The sequence below is a fragment of the Rhinopithecus bieti genome, unplaced genomic scaffold (assembly GCF_001698545.2).
Source record: "Rhinopithecus bieti isolate Rb0 unplaced genomic scaffold, ASM169854v2 scaffold_15737, whole genome shotgun sequence".
Taxonomy (NCBI): domain Eukaryota; kingdom Metazoa; phylum Chordata; class Mammalia; order Primates; family Cercopithecidae; genus Rhinopithecus; species Rhinopithecus bieti.
This window is the reverse complement of record NW_016808222.1, coordinates 289,239-303,616: the sequence shown is the minus strand read 5'-3', so window position 1 is coordinate 303,616 and position 14,378 is coordinate 289,239. Positions and strand designations below refer to the sequence as shown.

Below are 14,378 nucleotides of genomic sequence, written 5' to 3'. Positions count from 1 at the left end.
AGGAACCAATGAACAACTGACTAATGTTTAACTTTAAATGTCAGCCAATTGTAAACCTACAACTGTAAAATCCCCAGTGACTCTGTAACTTGCTGTAACTTGTTTGTGTCTGACTATAAAAGACGGCTGAACACCGAGCTCAGGGTCTCTCCCTAGGATCGGATATCTAGCTGGAGGAAATCGAGTTCGAACTCGAACTAAAGCGATCCCTGCCACTTGGCTTTGTCTCTGGACTCTGGTGGTTGCTTTTGGGTCATCGCGGGTCTGGGCATTACACTTCAGTGTTTGCTCTCAGGTATCCTAGGCTTTGGTCTAGATTCCCTTTCTTCCTCTCTCTGACCTTCTTAAAAAACTGAAGCCAGCCTGGTGGGATGATCACAGATAAAGGGTACCCTGAGCTAGGTGGATCTCAGGCCCATCCAAAGTAGGAAGGGTTTTTTCCTATGACTACACAGCGAGGTGGAGAAATAGACTGTAAAGTTGAGCTTGCAGCTGGAAAAACAGGATTGAGCACTCAGGCCAAAGCACTAGGCAAAGACAAAAACTGGAAACAAGGATCAGCGTTGGTAGTTGGGAAATTTGAAACCAACCTAGGCTAGGGAGTGAACACAAGGTTTAAAAGAGTGAACCAGAAGTGAGTTATTTAGGTGGAAGTGGGGTAAGGTTGTAGATTAGCTACTGGGGACAATGTTCACTATGCCTTAAGAAATCTGTACTTGTATCTCTTAACTATATTAAAATTTAAAACATTTTTTAAAAGTAAAGAAAAAATAAAAACAAAGTGAGACTATAAAGAAAAAGAGTGAGTTATGAATAGTGGGTGGAGGTAGCAACTTTCCTTTAAGACCTGGTGAATTGTATTGCTGAGTAAACATCACGGCGTAAAGAGTATCTTCACATCCTTAGCTGTGGCACTGGAATGAAGCTCTACGGATTGGTGGTCTATGAAGACAAAAACTTTGTTAGAATTGGGAATAATTATTTTTTAAAAGACAAGCAGAATTTAAGAATTTTATCTAGATCAAAACATACAAGTATGTTGATTTATCAAACTTTTGATGTAAGTGCAAGACCTTCCCTTTGAGTTTAGGTCCACTCTTGGAATTCCCATCCTCTTTCTCGCTTGAACTACCTCCTTAATTTCCATCATCACAGAAATTTCACTGGACAGCCTTAACTATCACCTGAACACCAAAATGCCATGCAAAGGCCCTGATACTTCTTTTTCCAGCCTGACTTTTTATCAGTCCCTCATACTCACTTTTGGCCACAGTCACACTATTAACACCACTTGTAGACTAAATACAGCAGCTGTTTTGTGTTACTGCAGTCATACATGCTATTCCTTCACTAGAATACCACTTGAGTTGAATGGGGCCTTGTGAATTCCTACTCAATCCCTTATGATCCAGCACAGTTGACAATTCTCGTCATCTTTCCTGATTCTCCCAGGCATAAATAGTTGATTTGTTCTCTTTAACAGCATTTTGTACATATTCTACAAAGCACTTACCACATCCTCTCTCCTCTGACAGACTGAGTTATTTGAGGCCAGGAATCACATGTTATCCATCTTCATATTACTAGTAGCTAACCCAGGTCCTGGCATATAGTAGGTTCTTGATCAATATTTGTTGAATAAATACAATAAATACTGTCTTGTAATAGCTTTTTAATTATTTATCTGAGATAGAGTTTCACTCTTTTTTTTTTTTTGAAACGGAGTCTCGCTCTTACGCCCAGGCTGGAGTGCAGTGGCCAGATCTCAGCTCACTGCAAGCTCCGCCTCCCGGGTTTACACCATTCTCCTGCCTCAGCCTCCCGAGTAGCTGGGACTACGGGCGCCCGCCACCTCACCTGGCTAGTTTGTTTGTATTTTTTTAGTAGAGACGGGGTTTCACCATGTTAACCAGGATGGTCTTGATCTCCTGACCTCGTGATCCGCCTGTCTTGGCCTCCCAAAGTGCTGGGATTACAGGCTTGAGCCACCACGCCCGGCCTCAGGTGTGTTTTTCTTAGTCAGTTGGTTCCAGAACATGATGGTGGAACATATCAAGTAGTTGTTATTAACAGCAAAGTTTAGCTGCTCCATGAGCTGTATTTGTTGGGTGGATAGTGGCAGGCAGAGCAAGTGACATCTATATGTTTGGTATTTTTGGTGAAAGAAGAATTAAGGTCAAATGCGAGGGGAGTTCCAATCTTCAGATTGACCACAGATAACATTTCTGGTGTCCCTGTTACTTGCTCATCCCTGCCATCTACTAGGGAAAAGCAGAAGCAGCAGAGATGTGGTCCTTGCCCTCAGTGGAGAAGGTGAGGGGGAGGGGAGGAACAGTTGCAAAGCTACTCTTATCCTCTAGGCACTTTCTGTGTGTTATCTCATGTAATCCTCGTGATAGCCTAATAAATTAGATGTGACTATCGTCACACAAAAAATGGATTCTCGGCTGGGCGTGATGGCTCATGCCTGTAATCCCACCATTTTGGGAGGCCGAGGTGGGCGGATCACCTGAGGTCAGGAGTTGGAGACCAGCTTGGCCAACATGGTGCAACCCTGTGTCTACTAAAAATACAAAAATTAGCGGGTGTAGTAGCCTGCACCTATAATCCCAGCTACTTGGGAGGCTGAGGCAGGAGAATCACTTCAACCCAGAAGGCAGAGGTTGCAGTGAGCTGAGATTGTGCCATTGCACTCCAGGCTGGGCGACAAGAGCAAAACTCCATCTGAAAAAAAAAAAAAAAAAGAGAGAAAACGGATTCTCTTAATTTTCTCTTCTACAAAATGGAAATATAATTGTTTCTACCTCCTTGAGTTGTTGTGTAGATTAGAGGAAATTAATACATATTAAGCTCTTAGCAACACTGAACATACTAAGCATTCAATAAGCATTGGAGATTATTGTTATTGCCCAAGGTCTCAAAATAAAGAAGTGGCAAGGGAGGTAGGATTAAAACCCAAGGCTGTCTAACCCCAGAACTCATGTACTTTCTTCTCAGCTTTGCAGGCCAGGTGGGGATTAAAGAATAACACCATGAAAGCTGGGTACCATGGTGAACACCTGGTCCAAGCTAGTCCACCTAGTTCAAGCTACTTGGAAAGCTGAGGCAGGAGGATCACTTCAGCCCAGGAGTTCGAGGCTGCAGTGTGCTATGATTGTGCCTATGAATAGCCACTGCATTCCAGCACAGGCAACACAGCAAGACCCCATCTCTAAAATTAGTAACAATAATAGTAAATGCCTTGAAATTACAATATGAAGTTGCAATAGATGCAACATATAATGCAGTGCCAAAAAAAGGAAGGGGCCAAAGCATGAGAGCTGCACATTCACACTCAACCAGGGAAGACATTGAGTGCAGGTGGGACACAAGTCCTCCCTTCACCATGTATTAGCTGTCTGATTTGGGACCATTTACATCTCTAGTGCCCTCAATTTCTTCTTTACATAAAATAGAAATGATAATAATACATTGAACTTTTTTGTATTAATCAGGGTACTGCCGAGAAAGAATCAACAGGAGGCCAGGAGCCATGGCTCACGCTTGTAATCCCAGCACTTTGGGAGGCTAAGGTGGGTGGATCACCTGAGGTCAGGAGTTGGAGACCAGCTTGGCCAACATGGCAAAACCCCGTCTCTACTAAATATATAAGAATTAGCCACGTGTGGTGGTGCAGACCTGCAATTCTGGCTACTCAGGAGGCTGAAGCAGAAGAATCGCTTGAACCAGGGAGGCGGAGGTTGCAGTGAGCTGAGATCACGCCACTGCATTCCAGCCTAGGTGACAGAGTGAGACTCCAACTCAAAAGAAAAAGAATGAATCAACAGGATATTTATTTATTTATTTATTTATTTTTGAGATGGAGTCTCGCTCTGTCGCCTAGGCTAGAGTGCAGTGGCATGGTCTCGCCTCACTATAACCTCTGTCTACCGGTTTCAAGAGATTCTCCTGCCTCAGCCTCCTGAATAGCTGGGATTACAGGTGAATGCCACCACACCCGGCTAAAACAGGGTATTTATTTCTTTATGCAATTGGCTCACACACTTATAGAGGCAGAGAAGAGTCCCAAGATCTGCAGTTGGCAGGCTGGAGACTCAGGAGAGCCAGTGATATTGTTCTAGCCCAAGTCTGAAGGCCTGAGAATCAGGAGAGATGGATGTAAATTCCAGTTCTAGTCCAGGCCCAAAGGCAAGGAAAGACTATGTGCTTGCTTGATGACAGTCACGTCATGATAGTGAATTCTCCCTCACTCAACTATTTTGTCTATTCAGGCCTTCACTGAATTGGGTGAGGCTCACTCACACTGGGGAGATCAACCTTCTTTACTCAGGCTACAGATTCAAATGTTGATATTTTTCTGGAAATGCTCTCACAGACACATTCAGAGTAATGTTTAACCAAACATTGGGACACCCTGTGGCCAATTGTTATGCCCAGACCGTTTATTCCCCGAAGAAGACCACCAGAGTCCAGAGTCAAAGCCAAGCGGCAAGGATCTTTAATGCAAGTTCGAACTTGGTCCCTCCGTTCTACAACATACAAGAGGGCCCCGAATGATGCATGTGCCTGCTTTTTATAGCCCGATGCATACAGGGTATGTAAGGTTACAGAGGTACAAAGGAATTCTTTTGGTTGCAGCATCACAACTGGTAATTGGTTAATATTTTAAGTTATACAATTAACAGTTTTCTATTTGTTCCTGCGCATTTAGTAAAACTACAAACGGTTATGACCTTATCAGGGGCTCTCTAGGTGGTGTTCCTGAGATGGGTGGGGGGGGGATGTGTTTGTGTTGGGCTCAGGAAGTTGGGACAGAATAGAAGAATGTGTTTGTACTGGGCCCAGGACTAAGATATGTGGCAGACACCGGTAATTAGAACAGGACAGAGCAGGACAGAGACTTTCACAACGTTTGTCCTTACAATGTGTGGAGTCTATAGATAACCTAATCGGTTAGGTCCGGGGTCGATCTTTAACTAGGCTCAGGGCACCGCCCGGGCTGCCAGGGCGCCGCCCGGGCTGTTTGCCTGTGGACTTCATTTCTGCCTTTTAGTCTTTTCATTTGATCTCTTTCATTCCTCCCTTTCTCAGGTACCTCTGGAGCCAATCTTGGGTCTTATAAGTCTGATTCTGTTTCAGCGTTTACAGGTTGGTATTGGGCTCTGAGGACCATGAGCTGTATGGTGTCAAACCTTTCCCTGACAAACCGCAAAATTCTGTTAATCACACAAGGTCCTACGGTAAACAGAAATAGTAGACTTAGTAGGGGTCCAAGGAAGGGGGCTAACAGAGAAAACATATAGGAATTCCACCATTGATTTGCAGCTGAGGCAAACTGCTGTTTTCTCATTTCTATGCTTAACTTGCGTAACTGTTGGACCCGGTTCTCTACAAGCCCTGATTCATTTACATAGAAGCAACAGTCTTCTTTCAGGAACATACATGTACCACCTTTTTCAGCAGTGAGTAGGTCTAGGGCCCTCCGGTTCTGCAAGGTCACCTGAGCTAGGGATGTGAGCTGTCGCTGAAGGGAGGCAAGGGACTCAGCCGACTCCTCCATAGCCATAGCAAATTGTTGGTACAATTTGTTGCTTTCTATGAGGGTGTGGCCTAGGGCTCCCCCTGCCAGTCCGGCCGCAATGAGGGATGATGTGAGGGAGATTCCCGCAATGAGGGGGAGAAATATTGCTCGTGTAGGTCTCGGTCTAGGGGCTGGGTGAATAGCAGCACTAGTCCAGTTACCGGTGTACCCCAGGAACTCGCCGGCAGTTAGTAGAGTTAACCGGGGAACTAATGTGACAGGAAGACACAGTAGGTTGGTAACAGAGGGACCAGGTAGATTCTTAGATAATGTTCCATTACACCAAAAGAATATGCCCGGCGGGGCTCTTAGGGTGGTTCTAGGGGGCGTTACAGTGATGTTGCAGAGGCTGGAGTTAGTGCCTGAAAAACAGTAGGGAAACTTTTCCTGACTGGGGTTCAGGTACAGTGGCACATTAAGAATGGGGGCGTTCGTGAGATTCTGAAAGTCCCTAGTTTGGGTGGAGGATTCCCAGGGCAGAGGGACAGCGGTTAGTGGTGGATGCCCTAGGGTGGCACACAGAAAGCAGCCAGACAAGCTGTGAAGTCCTGTAAGGTTGGCAAGTTCTAATCCTTCTTGTAATAATTCTAACCAGGAGAAAGGGCGTAATTCTTGTGTTAGTCTGTCTTCCTGTCGCTGGATATCCCCATGGACCAGGGGCCGTACTTGAACTAGGCCACGCCACAGATAGAGGTGACTACTAGGCCACGTGGAGGAAGAGGAATAGTATACAGCCCCATGTTGAGGCGTGGTCCAGCGGGAGTTCCAAGGGTCCTTAACTATCCAAGTATAGATACCGCCTCTACCCTGCTGGTAGAAGTTCCACCCGGATTGCTCGTTCCACCCTCTGACTGAGTGCATTTTACAGTAACTGTAGGGGCAGCCTGCGTTTTGGTGCCACCAATAGTGTTTACAATTGTACTTAGTCTGATCAAACTCAAAACATATCATTGGTGCCACTGGTTTGGCTATCTGAAAACCAGTAAAATTCAGCAAAATTGGGGCACTGCACCCTGAGGAGGGACAATCAGCACTGGCCAATAATTTCCCGGGCTTATGAGGTTGCCCAGGGTGGGTTCGGTTTTCATAAAGCCAGAATCTCCAGACAAAGGGATTAGAAACTGGTTTTGTGTTTGCCCCCAAGGCCACTAGGGCGACTAACATTAGGGTTAGACTACCTAGCTGCATGTTTGCAGTGAGCTATGCTGCCGGCGCAGGGTGAGTTTTAAGGGGTTGTTCTTAGCTTTGTCCACAGTCCACGTGGTCGGTGCTTCAGTCGCTATCGTGACGGGTCCGAGAAGGTCGGAGGCTGGGTCCACCGGCTTGACGTGGGTGTAGTGGATCCACGACGCGATGCCTTCTACCTTCAGGGCAGTGGGTGTGGTTAGGAGTACTTGAAGTGGTCCCTTCCACCGGGGTTCTAAGGTCTCTTGCCGGTGTCGCTTGACCAGGACCCAGTCTCCCGGCTGGTACGGGTGGGGTGTCGGTGGAGGTCCGGTCTCATACAATTCCTGCAGCTTAGGCCAGATTTCCTGATGAATTTTCTGCAAGGCTTGTAGGGAAAACAAGAGTTCAGAGACATTTTCTGTTTCAGATTTGAGCAGATCATCTTTTAGGCTGGGAACTAGGGGTGGGGGTCTGCCATACATGATTTCATAAGGGGTAAGGCCCAGTCTGTAGGGGGTATTACGGGCCCGGAACAGAGCGTAGGGGAGAAGGACCACCCAATTAGCGCCAGTCTCCATAGTTAATTTAGTTAAGGTCTCCTTTAAGGTCCGATTCATCCTCTCTACCTGTCCTGAACTCTGGGGCCTGTAAGCGCAATGTAATTTCCAATTAGCCCCAAGAATGGAAGCCAAATCCTGACTCACCTTAGCAACGAAGGCCGGCCCATTATCTGACCCTATCTGGATGGGAAAGCCATACCTGGGGAGGATGTCTTCCAGAATTTTCTTTGCTACAACCTGAGCGGTTTCTCTTTTGGTTGGAAATGCTTCAGTCCACCCTGAAAAGGTATCTACAAAGACAAGTAAGTACCGATATCCGTATTTTCCTGGCTTTACCTCAGTGAAATCTACTTCCCAGTAGATACCGGGCCTGGTTCCCCTGAGCCTTGTTCCTGCAGCAGCCTGGGGTTGGGGATAGGCGTTGCTAAGCTGGCAGACTTTGCAACTCGTCACGATGCTGCTGGCCGTCTCCGCTATGCGTCTGATCTTGAGCTTGGAGCGTCTGATCAGGTCTATCATCCGCCGGGCACCCAGATGGGTGGATCGGTGGATGTGTTCTAACACTTGCTGTCCTAATTTTTCTGGTAGGATAATTTGGTCATTAGTATCAGTCCACCACCCATTCTGGATCTGTTTCAGGGGAAGTTTGTCGATCCACTGGAGATCTTGTTCTGAATAATCAGGGTGATACGGCAGGTCCCGGGGGCCCGGATCAGGGAGCTGGAGTGCAAGGAGTTGACTGGGAGCCTTTGCCACACTCCTTGCAGTTTGGTCTGCCAGAAAGTTGCCTTGAGCAGTTGGAGTGGTTGGCTTCTGGTGCCCTGGGCAATGTACAATAGCCAATTTTTCTGGTTTCCATAGGGCTGTTAGCAGGGCTAGGATCTCTTGCTTATTTTTTATCTCTTTTCCTTCAGCCGTTAGCAACCCTCGCTCCCTGTAAATGGCCCCATGTATGTGTGCCGTAGCGAAAGCGTATCGGCTGTCTGTGTATACTGTCAGTTTCCTCCCTGCCCCCAAGGTAAGAGCTTGGGTGAGTGCTATCAGTTCGGCCCTCTGGGCCGATGTCCCCGGGGGCAGGGGTTCCGCCCAGATTACCTCAGTCTCTGAAGTCACCGCTGCTCCAGCATACCTCTGGCCTTGGTGTATGAAGCTACTCCCATCGGTGAACCAAACGAGGTCGGCGTCAGGAAGTGGGCGGTCCTGCAGGTCCTCTCGAACTCCGTGCACCTGGGCTAATATCTCGGTGCAATTATGGAGCGGCGCGTCCAGGTCCGGGTTGGGCAGCAGCGAGGCAGGGTTTAAGGTTGTTGGGGGCAGGAAAGTTATTCTGAGGGGATTTAATAGTAGTCCTTGGTAGTGGGTGAGCCGGGCGTTGCTTATCCATCGGTTAGGCGGCTGTTTGAGTACACCTTCGATGGCATGTGGGGTAACGACCCGTAATTCTTGTCCCAAGACAAGTTTATCAGCATCTTGTACCATCAGGGCCGTGGCTGCGATCACTCGGAGGCAAGGGGGCCACCCGGCAGCCACTGGGTCTAACTTCTTTGACAGGTAGGCGACTGGCCTCCGCCAGGGGCCTAAGTTCTGAGTCAGCACCGCCTTGGCGACGCCCTTACTCTCGTCCACGTATAAGTGGAAGGGCTTAGTGACGTCAGGCAGTCCCAGTGCAGGCGCAGAGAGTAGGGCGGTTTTAATCTGTTGGAAAGCCGACTCGGCTTCTTCTGTCCAATTAAATGGCTGCTGTCCCCGCGTTGCCTGATATAAGGGCTTAGCCAGCTCTGCAAATCCAGGTATCCATAGTCTACAAAATCCCGCCGACCCCAGGAATTCCCTCACTTGTCGGGTGGATTGTGGCCTGGGGATCTGCAGAACAGTCTGCTTCCGGGCGTCTGTTAACCAGCGCTGCCCTCCTTTTAGCAGGTACCCCAGATATGTTACTTCTGGTTTACAGATTTGAGCTTTCTTTGCCGAGGCCCGGTAGCCTAGACTCCCTAGAGCTTGTAAGAGACTCTTGGTCCCTTGAAGGCAAGCTTCTCGGGTCTCGGCAGCAATCAGGAGGTCATCAACATACTGTAGTAAGGTTATTTCAGGGTGTTTGCGTCGGTACTCACCCAGGTCTTCATGGAGGGCCTCATCGAACAGGGTAGGAGAGTTTTTGAATCCCTGCGGCAGTCTGGTCCATGTCAGTTGGCCGCTTATGCCCCTTTCAGGGTCAGTCCACTCGAAGGCGAAAAGCTTTTGGCTCTGAGGGGCTAAAGGCAAACTGAAGAAGGCATCCTTCAAATCTAAAACAGTGTACCATTGGTGTTTAGGGTTTAGAGTACTCAGGAGGGTATACGGGTTAGGCACAGTTGGATGTATGTCCATAACCCTCTTATTGACTTCTCTTAAGTCTTGTACAGGTCTGTACTCCCCGCTATTAGGTTTCCGTATCGGCAACAGGGGAGTGTTCCAGGGTGAGTGGCAGGGCCGAAGGACCCCTTGGTCGAGGAGCCGACGGATGTGGGGCGTAATTCCTTCCTTGGCCTCTAGGGGCATTGGGTATTGACGCACCCGAACGGGGTCTGCCCCAGGCTTGAGTTCGACAAACAAGGCAGGACGGTGCTTTGCTAGTCCTAAACCTCCCGTTTCTGCCCAGGCTCCTGGATATTGTTGAAGCCAGGTTGCTATGTCCTGGTCAGGGGCCGCCTGCTCCTGGTGGAGCCGGTACTCATCTTCTAAGGTTATGGTCAGGACGGGCACGGGCTGATTTTGGGAATCGGTCACGATGGGCCCCTCAGGGAGGAAATGGATCTGTGCTCCCATTTTAGTCAGCAGGTCTCTCCCCAGTAGAGGACAGGGGCTCTCAGGGATAACCAAGAAGGAGTGGGTTACATTCTTGGCTCCGAGATTTACTGTTCTTTGTGTCGTCCAGGGGTACTTCTTAATTCCTGTGGCCCCTTGTACCCACGAGGACTTGGAGGATAATTTTCCATCAGTTTCAACTAGGACTGAGTGCTGTGCTCCCGTATCGACCAAGAACTGAACTGGGGACCCCTCCACTTGCAAAGTTACCCTGGGTTCGGGGAGGGGGACCGAACCCCGTCTTCCCTAGTCCTCGTTTTGAGTGACTAGTACGGGTGTAGACCTAGGGGGTGGTCCCCGTCCTTGTTGTTTCTTTTTGGGGCAGTCTCTTGCCCAGTGGCCAGCTTTTTTACAGTAGGCACATTGGTCTTTGTTCAGGTTGTTATATCTGGGGGACCGCTTAGGTTGGGTGTTCTCTGGCTGTAGATGCTCTTTTTGTACAACCGCTGCCAGGACCTTAGTCATTTTTTCATCTGGAGTATCTCTATTATTATAAACCCGCTGGGCTATCTGAAGAAGGTCCTGAAGCTGTTTTCCCTCTAAGCCCTCTAATTTCTGGAGCTTCTTTCTAATGTCTGGGGTTGCCTGATTTACAAAAGACATTACAACAGCTGCTTGGCTTCCCGGGGCCTCTGGGTCCATAGGGGTATACTGCCTAAAGGCCTCCATTAATCTTTCTAAGTAGCTAGCCGGGCTTTCTGTCTTTCCCTGCAGAACAGAGTATACTTTAGCCAAATTGGTGGGCTTGCGAGCAGCCGCCCGGAGACCTGCCATTAGAGTCTGGCGATAAAGGTGTAGCCGTCCCCTACCTTCTGCCGTGTTGTAGTCCCACGCCGGTCTGGACAGAGGAAAAGTCGCATTTATAAGGTCGGGGTTGGCAGTCGGTTGACCGTCGTCCCCCGGGACCAGCTTTCTCGCTTCTACCTGTATTCTCTCTCGCTCCTCCGTTGTGAACAAGATTCGGAGGAGCTGCTGACAATCATCCCAAGTGGGCTGGTGGGTGAACATAATACTATCCAGTAAAGCCATTAAATCCTTGGGATTGTCTGAAAACCGAGCACTCTGAGTCTTCCAATTATATAGATCACTGGTGGAGAATGGCCAGTACTGGAGCCTAGGACTTCCCGTGTCATCTGGGGGCCCTAGCTCCCGAAGGGGTAACGCCACTGTGGAGTCGGGCGGCTGGGGAGGGGGAACCCGCAAAGTACGCCCTCGCGTCCGCCCCGCCGGCCCCTCGGAGTTGCTTTCACTTTCAGCGGGTATAGGCACGCCGGCCGCTTCCCGTTCGCCTGCTCCCTCCTGCGGTTCCTCCCTGGGGGCGGGGACCCGAGGACTGGAGGGGTATGGAGGGGGTTCTGTGGACAGAAGGTCCTCGCTATCCGGTAGAACAGGATGGGGGGGGGCAGTCGGTTGCTTGGATTTTAGCGGCCGAGCAACCAGTGCCTTACAGGGTTCAGAGGCTAATTGGAAAGGGGACAGCCAAGGGGGCGGGTTCCCGGCTATATCCTGCCATATGAGGATATATGGGATATGATCCGGGTGGTTATCACGCCCAGGCTGGAAAACCTTGGACTTTACTTTAGTGATGACAGGGAGGCGGAATGTCCCTTCGGGTGGCCACCCTACGTTAAGGGCGGGCCACTCGGAGCGGCACAGAGTAATTAGCTTTCCCTTCCTGATGTCCATACCAAGATCATGGCCCCTTGCCCTAACATCCTTGAAATTACTTGTAAGGAGAGATAGGGGAGTGCTCTGGGTATTACCCATCTTGAACAGTAGCGCCCAGAGTGGTGCCTGGAACAGGTCCTGCAAGGGAAAAGTGAGTTGCTGGAACAGGTCCTGCAAGGGAAAAGTGAGTTGCTGGAACAGGTCCTGCAAGGGAAAAGTGAGTTGCTGGAACAGGTCCTGCAAGGGAAAAGTGAGTTGCTGGAACAGGTCCTGCAAGGGAAAAGTGAGTTGCTGGAACAGGTCCTGCAAGGGAAAAGTGAGTTGCTGGAACAGGTCCTGCAAGGGAAAAGTGAGTTGCTGGAACAGGTCCTGCAAGGGAAAAGTGAGTTGCTGGAACAGGTCCTGCAAGGGAAAAGTGAGTTGCTGGAACAGGTCCTGCAAGGGAAAAGTGAGTTGCTGGAACAGGTCCTGCAAGGGAAAAGTGAGTTGCTGGAACAGGTCCTGCAAGGGAAAAGTGAGTTGCTGGAACAGGTCCTGCAAGGGAAAAGTGAGTTGCTGGAATATCAACAACAAGTTTACGTCAGTCGCAGGCGCGCACCAGAAATCTGGGTCAGAGTTCAGGCAAGAACCAGATGAGAGCCGGGGGACGTCTCCCACCGGTCTCCGCTGGCTGTCCTATAGCGCGTCCGCCAGGACCTATGCCAGCTTTCAGCTTCAAACCTCGCGAGTCACAGATTGATTCAGAGCGGACTTAGAGAGCCGCGAATACAGACAGGCTAATAGCCTCAGGCGGACTTAGAGAGCCGCGAATACAGACAGGACACAGACAGACAAACATAGACGAGCCGGCTCACCTATTAGCAGATCGATCCTAGTAGATCCGTTGACTGGGGGTCTGGTGGGCTTGGGGGAATCCCGGGAGAGCCCCCAAATGTTATGCCCAGACCCTGTATTCCCCGAAGAAGTCCACCAGAATCCGGAGTCAAAGCCAAGCGGCAAGGATCTTTAATGCAAGTTCGAACTTGGTCCCTCTGTTCTACAACATACAAGAGGGCCCCGAATGATGCATGTGCCCGCTTTTTATAGCCCGATGCATACAGGATATGTAAGGTTACAGAGGTACAAAGGAATTCTTTTGGTTGCAGCATCACAACTGGTAATTGGTTAATATTTTAAGTTATACAATTAACAGTTTTCTATTTGTTCCTGCGCATTTAGTAAAACTACAAACGGTTATGACCTTATCAGGGGCTCTCTAGGTGGTGTTCCTGAGATGGGTGGGGCGGGGGGATGTGTTTGTGTTGGGCTCAGGAAGTTGGGACAGAATAGAGGAATGTGTTTGTACTGGGCCCAGGACTAAGTTATGTGGCAGACACCGGTAATTAGAACAGGACAGAGCAGGACAGAGACTTTCACAACGTTTGTCCTTACAATGTGTGGAGTCTATAGATAACCTAATCGGTTAGGTCCGGGGTCGATCTTAAACTAGGCTCAGGGCGCCGCCCGGGCTGCCAGGGCGCCGCCCGGGCTGTTTGCCTGTGGACTTCATTTCTGCCTTTTAGTCTTTTCATTTGATCTCTTTCACAATCAAATTGACACATAAAATTAACCATCACAGTCATGTTTTCCTACTTCTTTGCATGCCTGGTACTTTCTGATAAAATGCCAGAAATTGTGAATTTTATCCTGGATATTAAAATATCCAGCTGTATATTTTAATATTTTTTAAATTATTCTCTAGTTTTGTTCTGGGACACTGTTACTTGGAAATGTCTGTATCCTTCTGGATCTTGCTTTTAAGCTTTGCTAAGTGGACTGGAGCAGGATTTGGTGAAGGGCTAATTTTGCCCTGCTACTGAGAGAATGCTCTTCTGAGTACTCTACTTGATGTCCCGTGAGTTGGTCTGTCTGTTGGGCAGATGAATTAGTCACATACCAGATCTGTGTGATCTCCCAGGACTGTTCCCTCTAATCACTCATATACTGATAAATAATTAGCTGGGGCCTCTAGAGGGAGCTTTCACAGATCTCCAGATTTCTCTGTGTCTGCAACTCTCCCCTCTCCAGTACTCTGCCCTGTGAACTCTAGATGCCTTGGCCTCCCTAAACTTCCACCGTCTCAATTCAGCTGAGCTGGGCTTCATCTAGTTTCCCTCACCAGGCAATAAGCTTGGGCAGGTCTGGGTTCATTTGGTTTGTTTCTCACCTCTCAGGGAATACTTTCTTGCATTGCCTGATGTCCAATGTCCGAAAACCGTTGTTTACACACCATTTTTTCAGTCATGTCAGTCATCCTGGGCCTTGTTATTCCATCTTACTGGGAAGCAGAAGTCACTTTCTTACTGTTTTTGAGGTTGGCATTGAAAGATGCCAGAATATGCCTTCTCAAAGTATGCTGCTTTGTCACATAGATTAAGTTAAAGGCAATTGAGAACCAGCAGATGCAGAAAAGCTCTTTACCTCCCTCTAACTGCCTAAAAGTGGAGTACTCATTTCCCCTTTTGTAAAATACGTTTACATTTATAAAGAAAGTTTCTATTTGTAAAGGTATCTCTGTA

At 48.6% G+C, this 14,378-nt stretch overlaps 1 protein-coding gene across 1 annotated transcript; it reads right to left on the bottom strand.

Moving 5' to 3' along the window:
* Positions 1-10,383: 10,383 nt before the first annotated feature.
* LOC108538102 (uncharacterized) lies at positions 10,384-12,492 on the bottom strand. The gene is made up of 2 exons (XM_017885955.1): positions 12,355-12,492; positions 10,384-12,321 (listed from the first exon to the last, which is right to left on the bottom strand). Exon 2 carries the CDS (start codon positions 11,917-11,919, stop codon positions 10,399-10,401), a length of 1,521 nt encoding a protein of 506 aa, XP_017741444.1. The 5' UTR covers positions 11,920-12,321; positions 12,355-12,492; the 3' UTR covers positions 10,384-10,398.
* Between the last annotated feature and the right edge of the window lie 1,886 nt (positions 12,493-14,378).